We start from the raw sequence: 10,141 nt of genomic DNA, 5'->3' as shown, positions 1-10,141 counted from the left end.
TCAAACCAAACTGGAGTTGTTGACACTATAGTAGGTTAGAATTTCACGTGTGCTTGACTTTTACATGCATGCAGCTTCATGGAGAACAAAATTAATCACTCTGATTGAATATTGTCTGCCAGTTAGTGGACACACTAGTATGAACTTCTTGCTTAAGTTTTTTCTCTATCAAGGAAACTGGTATTTGCTAGAGTGAACAGGACTTCGATTTACTTCTCTTTAGTGATGTAGCTGTATATATACTCTGTAAATGAAATAAACAATTTTTTTCCAGTTTAAAATTTATACCTAGGTATATATAAGCATGCTTTCAGTTTTGTTCGGCAAATCTTTTTACTATTTTTTTTGAAAAACCAAAGCACAAGGCACCTGATCTTGTTCCTAGTTTAGTGCTTACAATCGAAACTCACTCTTCTGTAATTGATGCATTAGACTTTCCATTAACGATGTTGATACATAACTTTTATTTCTCTGAAAATGATTGTTTTTGAGAAAAAACAATGGTATAGTCAAGCTACAATATAATATTTCCACTACCATATGAACTGAATTCGTTGTGATCTTCTTGTGGATTCACGGTACGTGCATTTATTGGCATTTCTGTGTCTGTTTTTATGTTCATTGTTCTCCTATCTAGTCTTCGTTCAATCTGGACAATTATACTAATAAAAGATTGTGATGTAGTTACGTTATGATGTGATGTTGCATGACTAGTGCTATTTTAATTCCAGGAGAAGTAATCAATCATTTGTACAGATAGAAGCCAAGTACAGGAAGGAGCAGAAGCAGTAGAATTTGCAGTGTTATATATATATGTATGTATACATTTACAAGTATGAAGAACTAATTCAGCAGCCATCATTGTATGCAAACATCAGACCAGAACATCCAAAAACCCAGGAAAACAAGACAGAACCTTTGAAGATCATCTCCCATGAATCTTTAAGCAAATTCAGCTATGAATTGGTCATCAAGCAAGAACTCAGGCCAAATGGAGTGAGTCTCATTCTCATTGCAGCTAGACATGCTGCAAACATCCCCCTGGTTGGCAACTGATGCACCATTGAGAGGAGGAAGAGATGAAGGAGGAGAAATGCGCTGTGTTGTTATTTGGCTGTTGTCTCCCTGGCTAAATCCCGCAGTCATGGTGTAACACTCAATGTTCTCCTGGCTTGTAGGCGGCTCAAACAAGACTGATGCTATCTGGTTAACTTGTTCATGGCCGTTGATATTTTGACAACCAGAAGGCGCCATTGTGGGAAAGGGTGAAGTCATCTGAGAGTTAAGCAGGCTCATGGTCTCCAAGTCAGCAGCTGTGGTGGTGCCGAGGCCACTGCTGTTGGAACTATTTGTCATGGTACTTGCAGATTGTAACAGGAACTGAAGGTACTGAAGCTTCGTAGCCTGGACTGCCTCGGTTTGGAAGCGTGCAGCATGGTTGTCCTTCGGCCAACCATCGACGAATTCACAGAGATTGGCAAGGGCAATGAGCTGGGGGAGAGCTGAAAAGAAGTCAGTCCTTGGCTGATGAGTCATGGGATCGAACCCCATTTGGATGAGCTTCTTCTTGAGGTGGGTGTTCCAAAAGTTCTTGATCTCATTGTCCGTACGTCCAGGAAGGTGCGTGGCAATTGCAGACCACCTGAACTGATTGAATTCAGATCAAAGACGGACCAAATATCGGAACGCATGCACGACATTAGCCGAGAGAGAGGAATCAGTATAATCAGTAATGTTATTACTTGTTGCCTAAGATGGAGTGCAGGTTGAGGATGGTTTGCTCTTCCTCGTCCGAGAATTTGCCTCTCTTAATATCTGGCCTCAAATAGTTGGTCCATCTCAGCCTGCAACTCTTGCCACATCTATTCAGACCTGTGTAAAATCTCAGTGAGAAGGCTGAAAGCAAGATCACCAATATGCATATAAACATGTAATCAGTAAGAAATGAAAGGCACCAGCAAGTTTAGGGAGGGCTCTCCAGCTGCCGTGCCCCTGCTTTTCTATGTACTGAATCAGCTTCTGGTCCTCTTCAGGAGTCCAGGGACCTTTCTTGAGGCCATTCTCGTCACAGCAGGGCGATCTCCCCATTGAAGGAATGGAATCGAGCTGGGTGGGAGAGGTAGGGGGAGTAGCTACCAGAAGATGAGCTGCTTCTTTATAAACACTCGGTCGTTTGGTTGCTCCTGTATTTAAATATCATCATGACTCTGGAGCATGCTACGTGCCATGCCTGCGGCTCTTCTGAATATAAAGCTTTAGGAAAATGATGGTTAATTAGATCACAAGTAATCATTTGTTCGTACGTAGTCAGTCACTAGTACTTTACTGAGGGTTACCGTGTATGACAGATTAATTCAAGAGCCTGAAATCTATGATTTTTCATGTACAGTTCCATGGACGAAAACTAAAGCTTCTCAACGTCACAAAACTTCCCCTTGCACGCAATACAACACGAAGCCAAAGAAAGTATCGTCACCTTTCACCCACCTTAAGTTTAGCTTTATGACTATTCAAGCTCGTATATGATTTGACGTGCATGAGGATATTTAGTAAATCTGATGCAAATAAAAGTGATGCTGCATGCCAGTAAGGTTTCATTTACCGTAATCTATTGACATGCAATGCTTAGCTAGCCCGGCCTTGGTTGCCGACAATAACAGTTCATTACAGGAACTCAACAATCTAATCTACTCTTACCAACTATTTAATTAAGCTGGGAAATGGAAGTCAAAATGATAGGTCATGCATGTGCCACATATATAAATGATAAATTCTGTTCTAATTAAATTTAGTTCTCTCACGTGTAATATATTTATAGAGCATGCCCTGTCCTGATTCTACATTTCTATCTACTAAAGCATCCACTTTGATCTTGTGAAAGATCTCCATATCAATTAAATAGAAAAGAGTCTATGTTTGTTTTGTTAGAAAAGTGAATGAAATTAGCTCCTATGATAGTCCCACGTTGAAAGTAAACCATGGATGAAATTAGTTCCATGTCAAGTTTAATTACACTAACATGCTGGTGGAAACAGCTGAGTAAGCAAGTCTGCTGACTGCACTTGTAAAAAAATTGAGAGAGAATTATTCTAAATAAATAAAAATCTCTCCCAGAAGCTTTGAGTGAATCATAGGTTAGGAAGTTGTTCATCTACAAATTTGTTTAAAACCAAAGTTTGATTGCATGGAGTCATTTTACAGACCCAACTAAACCTACAAACAAATATTGGAGGTGACATCACTGCACTAAATGAATCCACGCAACGCAAAAGTTCTCCTGTCCATGCTCTTCACTTTTTTTGCATGCTTTCGTATTTTTTCACCAACTTAATTTTATTTCTGTGTCCCACAAGTTAAGCAAGAGTACGTATAGACCATTTTAAATAAATTGAATGAAGTAAATCGATTGGACAAATATAGTTTGTTTCTTCGTCTGAATATTAGTGATGTTTTTTTTTAATTTAAAAAAGGACATTTTAAATGATGTTGACATTTATTAATTCTCAATTTTTTTTTCACTTTAATAGTTTTGGTGAAAAGCTTTTTTTTTTTTTTTATCGATTCTCTTCTTTTCTTTTTACCATCTATGATTTCACTTTCAAATTATTAAAAGTTATAAGGGCGATTTATGTTCCTCAACTGAATAATGAAGCACTGGACTATAAATTACTGTCGCATTTATAGATTGAAATTCTCACTGAACTCTGTGAATAAGAAAGACAAGGTTTTATCTTCTGGTCGGCTTAGCGCTTCATACTTTCTAGTATTTTTAGTGTGTTTAATTACATTTTTAAAACAAGCTAAGTTGGCCCCAACTGTGGCTCTTCATCATTTCATCATTAATGACCTCTCTGGACTTTCAGAAGATTACGCAAGAGTCTATAAACTTTGCTCCGGTAGATTTTAACCAGATTATGAGCAATCAAGAAGCTATTGACGTATATACAGGTGACATTTTGTATCTGATCTAACGATCCTTATTTTCGAATAAGAGATTCTGATGAATACAATTTTTTCAGCCTTTTCAATCTGTATTTCTTACTTTTGTTCAGGAAACTGTACCACATGATTATTATTGTTAGTTATATCTTATTATGCATATCCATCCGGTATCCGCTGAGTTGTTGAACTCACACCGTTGATTTATTCCTATTTCAGGTTAAAGCTGTCAGGAGGTTCCAGTTGCTAGTCTCCTTATCACAAGAGTTTACATATTGATCTTTTGGTATTCTGTTTACTTGCTTAGAGTTGTGTTTTGGGCTTGTATTGGTTTTGCACTATGGATTTATATGATTTTCTCAAGACATTGAAATGGTTGATCTTTTGCTTGTTTGGTGGATTTTTATTTGATATGTTTTGCTACGCGCCTGTCGGACGACAGAAGAAGTAAGTTTGAATGTTATTTTCGATCTCTTTTAGTATTGTGATAACAGCTAGAGACTGATATATTATAACTGTGTGGTTTGTTTCATTTTTGTATGATATATATTTCAGCCGTGTTGACTGATGATTGTGAACCTTGAGGACTATGTAGATAAATTTCAGATTGTCATTTGTACATGAGAGATGCCGTCGAAATTTTTTCTGACGGATACTTTTTTAGGGCGTGACAATTTGTTTGACTCTGGAAGAGGATGGTCATCAAGTGATTGATTTTGTTAGCAATAACGTCCAAGTTTCCTAAGACAGCTCCTCGTTCTCGCAATCGCTTTGTCAATAGATATGTTGGGTTCTTTTTTTTTTTTCATTTCAAGTACAGATCAAGAATTGCCAGCTGCTCTTTTCTTTTTATGGGTTCTTCAACTTAAATTAATAAGAATTGTACGATAACGGAGAAATCTGTCCAATTAACCACAATGCCTTAAATTAATCAAGGGTTGTACAGGCGATCGCCACACCTGCACTTCCACTCCAACGGCTTGTAATTAGAGTACTGGTTCACAGACAACGAACAGCCACTGTTCCCCGGTCGTAACCCGGACGGCGGCGCCGGATCCTGCACCGCCGTGCATGGCGAGCAGCGGTTGCACCGGTTGCGGCAGTTGGGCGGCGCAGACCCCAGAGGAACCTTTTCTTGATCCGCCAGCATTCCCTGTTGCCAATGATATTATACATGAATCTAACACTAGCAAACACAAGCAGATCGATGAATCGGTGATCAACACAAATGCGTACCTGAGAAGAAGAAGAAGTCAGCAGCGAATCATCGAGGAAGGAGGCCGGCGAGGGAAGCACAAGAAGAAGACTCAGCAGTGTGAGAAGTAGGAAGCCGTGGCTGTGAAGTGAACTTGCCATGGAGGAAAGAGGGAGGGGCTGATCAGTTCACTTCGTGGTCTACTCTGTGTCCTTTTGTAAAGGAAGGAGAGGAGAGCAATCGGAAAGCGCAAGGCATAGGAATGGCAACAAATGGGATGTTTCCACATAAAAAGAAGTACGAGCAGGTGACAGATGCCTCACCAAATCAGTTCAGGGATTGAGGGGGCCGGGACACAACCCCATCCATCGACTTCGGAATTGGAGTTTGACCGAGTAAATGCAGCCGCCTGCCTAGGCCTCCTCGATTAAAACCCACTTAAACAACATCGTTTACCCAAATGAACAAAACACTGACAGGATATATTTCGGTGCTCCGTTAAACCTCCTCCTGCATCTTGATTACGTAGGTAATTAGTGACGAGCTTATTTTGAGTCCCTGCCAATTGTTGGCGATCGATATGTCCGTACAAGTACCCACCAATCACTTCATGCATGGTTTTCTTCAAGAGTGCAATGGATTTCTTCCCTACTAGAAAAGACATTTCTAGCAGGTGATGTAGATTTAAACTTGCATTTAGTATTTAGGATTTTAGGACCGTTGAACAGGTAAAAATAAAATCTAGTACATTTAGTATTTTATGCTTTTAAAAAATCCAAATATTTTGATGTTAGTATTGTGATACATCAACAATAAATTAAAGGATACATATATAAAAGGATCGAGCTATCATCAATTTCTAAAGTAATATTAAAATTGAAACAATAGCTAGCGAAGAGTTGATATGAATCTATAGCAAGACTATTACTTTTTACTTGTCGTCGGAGACCCTGCAAACACAGTGGATCAATGTCTTCCATAGGATTGAGCCAACAACCTTAGGTCATTCTTAATGGGGAAGAAGAAAGAGCACAATTCAACTTGTCCTAAATGAATCATATCTCTTCCTTTATATACTTAGCCTAATCTATGGAGACTATTCACCATAAACCTCATCCTCATTAAAAGTCCATCAATATTAATGAATCTGGTTAATGGATCTACGTATTAACTCCACGTCCATTTAATCCAAACCTCCCTTATATACAATTAATGACAATTAGTTGTATGTATTAATCAAGCGTAAGTCCACCTTATAGATATTAAGTCCACTCATGTGGATTTGATTGGATTTAGTTTGTTCATGTGGACTTAATCCTAAATCTCCCATTTGGAGTCTACTTGATTCCTTATACATCACACAATCCCTTAGTTGAGCTCAACATGTCAAACTTTATGGGTTAAATATCCCTTTAAACAACCTAATCTATTAAATCAATTAGTGCATGATTAAAGAAGTCAAAGTTACTATAACTGTATTAAGATTCAACAGTAATCACAGTGTTAATATCATTATTTACATAGATCAAATGTGGATATATGTGTAGTATGAAAATGACATGAAATGTGATTTGCACATGTCCATTTTCAAAAGTCCTTATGATCCAAAACATATCCAAATCATACTTACCAAAATATTATGCTAAACTGAAGTGGTAAATCATGATTCAACCTTATGACTCTAAATAGAGTCCACATCATATTTACAACAACTAAATATAAAATCATAATAGTAAATATGATATCCATATGTTAGAGAAAGTCAAAACCATACATATATATAGAAAATATGTAATATATACAATGAGCCAAAATGTGTGTTTATGAACATAAAATATTACACAAAAGACATATTCCTACATAATGGGTTCTTCATGAACACAGAAGAACCCTCATACTCAACAAATGTTGATGAAACACCTTGGGTGACATGCCCTTTGTAAGTAGATCGCTAACATAGAATCTATCCTTACAATTCTTTTTTAAACTATCAAAAACTTTGAGTCGATGTGCTTAGACTTTGACGAACTGGACTTATTCTTGAAATACAACTCTATAGTTTTATTATCATAGTTGATCCTTAATGGTCTATCAATACTCCTAATGATCTGTAAACCTATGATAAGGTTCCACATCAATATCATGTGGTTGAAAGCTTCATAGCAGATTATAAACTCTATCTCCATAGTAGAATTGTTGGTGCAATTTCCAGTAGGTCAAGGTTGACCTTGACCAAGCGTAAACCTTGGTCATGGTTTCGATGTTTGACAATACAGAAAGACATGTAGACATGGACAATGCAGGTGCTGTAAAATACTGAACTAAATAATAATTAAATAATAAGGTTTAATAGGCTAATAGCCTTAACGGAATTTTTAGGAATTTTTAGAAATTTTCTGAGAATTTTTCGGAGCTCGTATGACATATTTTAAGGGGATCAATTATTAGATTATAGGAGAGTTCGTTTAGGTATCCCAATTAAGTAAGAGTTGATTGAGAAACTAATCTAGACTTAGTCAAAGATACCTAAATTTATAATATTAAGTAAATGGGTTAAAATTGAATTTTTATTAGTATCGGATAGGATTATTTGAATTTGTCCATTTAGAATAAGTTGAAATAATTTAGTAATATTAATTATTATCATAATAATTGATTGTAAGATAAAGTGAGATAAATCCGTGTAGGGACTTTATTGAAATTAATTGGATTTATTAACTTTATATTTAATCAAACCCTAAGAGTTGATAAGAAGGCACGTTATCTCTTTTCTCCCTTTCCTCGTGTACATCGACGCCGTCGCCACCCTGGTGCACAATCCCTCTTGCCGTGGTCTCCACCGCCACTAGCACCTTCGCGCCATCGCTGACTTCCCTTGGAATGCAGGTAATTATGCTGTCGGAGAAGAAGCGAAACGAAAGGACGTTGATTCGGGACGAGCGTCTCGATGTAGGATTTCTGGTCACGATCTTCTTATAAGGCGGGTACGTCTTGCTTTGCTTTCTTTTAGTACTTTGACCTTAGTGCATGAATCATTTTGGATAAGGACTGTTTACCTTGACTCCATTCTTATTTTTCTTGTGCTTGATACTTCCACGCAATTTTTGAGAAATTCGTTCCATATCTATACAGTCTCTTGTTGTTGCCCATGATCAGTAGCAGATACTAGATACCATGTTTGTATGCTTGACTATTGCTTATTTATGTACGATATTGAGCATGTTGGCTTCATGTAGCATACCTGTTTCTGCTTATATATATGATGACTGTTGCATTGTTTGCATCATGTCATTGCATGCATGCCGCATCCTCGGCCACTTGAGAGAGTGGTAGCTGGAGTTGATGCCGCTTGTCCTGTCGTGCCGCACTCGGCAACGCGTGGGTAGTGGTAGCTGGAGTTGCGAGCAGCAGGGACCCCCTTCGCTGTGTAGCTAGTTAGCTACTCAGCACCTGTCCATCCGGTCACTTGCGGGAGTGGCGGCCTTTGGGTGGTACAGTTGTCATTGATCCGGCCTCTCGACCATACATGGGTCATGGTGCAGAGAGGTGGGCGGGGTGACCATCCGTGCATACGCTGTTATTATGCCTGCTTTGGTTGCTGCTGTTTACTTATGTTATTATTGCTTTCTTATGCTAATGTGGTATATTTATGATGTCGTTGCTTCTTGCTGTTGTTCACTTATGTTGATATGCTGTCTTAGGTTGATATATATTCTCATTGTAGATGTTTAGTCATTGGAAATATGTATATACCTTGCTTATTACCTCTGTAGTATGAGCAGTACTGTAGCAGTTTAGTACCAGTTCTGACCTACTATACCTAGCATAGGATATGGTTTCAGGTATAAGCATAATGACTTTATTTTAGTGTCTGCTATTCCTTTATGAGACTGTATACTCTTGGCTCACTTTCTAGTTGTACGTTATATTTATGCACTATCTTTCTATACCCGCTGAGTTCCAATACTCACCACCTCGCAAATTGGTTTTCTTTCGCCAGGTAGCAGTAGATGAGTCTTGGATGCTTGGAGAGATGCCGGTTGCCAGTCCTGGGTCCTGCGTCATATTCGAAAATTGATTTTGGTTCTGTTTCTCTTTACTTGCATTTCGTATTCGTTGGATTTGGTGTTGTGAGAACTATGTTGATACTTGTTGTGTGGACTTGGTATTTGTGATGTTTTGATAACTTTGCAATTTGTGGGTTTTCTCTTCGTTTTCTTTCCGTTGTGCTTATTTTATTTATTTTTTTGTCCAGCCGAGTAGGCTGAGTATATTAAACTGCGTGGTGGTGTTGTTTCCATTTTGTATGGTATATATATATTCCAGCCGAGTGTGGCTGATGTATATTTTGTATGTAGTAATGTTTCATATTGTCCGCCGTACAAGGGAGGTGCTGCCGAAATTTCTTCGGACAGGGACTCCTCTGGGGCGTGACAGGTGCAGTTGTCCATGCGGAGAGATACTGATCAGGGTCTGATCAGGTTGGATGAAGAAGAATCAAGTAGGTCAAGGATTGACCGGATACTTGATTGGGAAGTCCTAACTGGGATGTTAGGCAGTTCGGAAAGTCCTGGTGAGTGAAACCAGGCAGTTCGGAAAGTCCTGTTGAGTGAAGCCAGGCAGTTGGTGGAAGTCCTGGTGAGTGAAGCCAGGCAGTCGAAAAGTCCTAGTGAGTGAAGCTAGGCAGTTGGGAAGTCCTGGTGAGTGAAGCCAGACAGTTGGAAAGTCCTGGTGAGTGAAGCCAGGCAAGGGAAAGTCCTAGTGAGTGAAGCTAGGCAGTTGGGAAGTCCTGGAGAGTGAAGCCGGGCAAGGGAAAAATCCAGATGGATCAAGGGTGATCGGACATCTGGTGTTGGAAAGACCAAGTGGGTCAAAGGGATTGACCGGACACTTGGTGGAGAGTCTTAGCAGGTCAAGGGAGTGACCGGATGCTAAGCATGATGTACCAACAGGTCAAGGTTGACCGGATGTTGGTGTGTGAGACTTGGGACTTGGTATTGGGAAAAA

The 10,141-nt window shown here is 38.9% G+C and overlaps 2 protein-coding genes across 2 annotated transcripts; both read right to left on the bottom strand.

Annotated features, from left to right (window-relative positions):
- Positions 1–719: 719 nt before the first annotated feature.
- LOC122033343 (transcription factor MYB93-like) lies at positions 720–2,344 on the bottom strand. Its single transcript, XM_042592351.1, has 3 exons — positions 1,956–2,344; positions 1,743–1,872; positions 720–1,642 (listed from the first exon to the last, which is right to left on the bottom strand). Exons 1-3 carry the CDS (start codon positions 2,086–2,088, stop codon positions 943–945), a joined length of 963 nt encoding a protein of 320 aa, XP_042448285.1. The 5' UTR covers positions 2,089–2,344; the 3' UTR covers positions 720–942.
- Positions 2,345–4,870: 2,526 nt separating this feature from the next.
- On the bottom strand, positions 4,871–5,295 carry LOC122034097 (EPIDERMAL PATTERNING FACTOR-like protein 1). Its single transcript, XM_042593225.1, has 2 exons — positions 5,176–5,295; positions 4,871–5,092 (listed from the first exon to the last, which is right to left on the bottom strand). The coding sequence occupies exons 1-2, from the start codon at positions 5,293–5,295 to the stop codon at positions 4,871–4,873; spliced, it is 342 nt and encodes a 113-aa protein (XP_042449159.1).
- Positions 5,296–10,141: the final 4,846 nt, after the last annotated feature.

The sequence above is a fragment of the Zingiber officinale genome, chromosome 11B, assembly GCF_018446385.1.
Source record: "Zingiber officinale cultivar Zhangliang chromosome 11B, Zo_v1.1, whole genome shotgun sequence".
NCBI lineage: Eukaryota > Viridiplantae > Streptophyta > Magnoliopsida > Zingiberales > Zingiberaceae > Zingiber > Zingiber officinale.
Note: the sequence above shows the minus strand (reverse complement) of the source record. Positions and strands in the feature narration are given on the sequence as shown.

Bases quoted from the DNA above. Each gene is read 5' to 3' on its own strand.
- LOC122033343 (XM_042592351.1), bottom strand. From the start codon at position 2,088: ATGGGGAGATCGCCCTGCTGTGACGAGAATGGCCTCAAGAAAGGTCCC. The intron at 1,873-1,955 runs GTGCCTTTCATT...GATTTTACACAG, and splicing joins AGCCCTCCCTAAACTTGCTG to GTCTGAATAGATGTGGCAAG. The intron at 1,643-1,742 runs GTAATAACATTA...CAATCAGTTCAG, and splicing joins CACTCCATCTTAGGCAACAA to GTGGTCTGCAATTGCCACGC.
- LOC122034097 (XM_042593225.1), bottom strand. From the start codon at position 5,295: ATGGCAAGTTCACTTCACAGCCACGGCTTCCTACTTCTCACACTGCTG. The intron at 5,093-5,175 runs GTACGCATTTGT...CATTGGCAACAG, and splicing joins TGACTTCTTCTTCTTCTCAG to GGAATGCTGGCGGATCAAGA.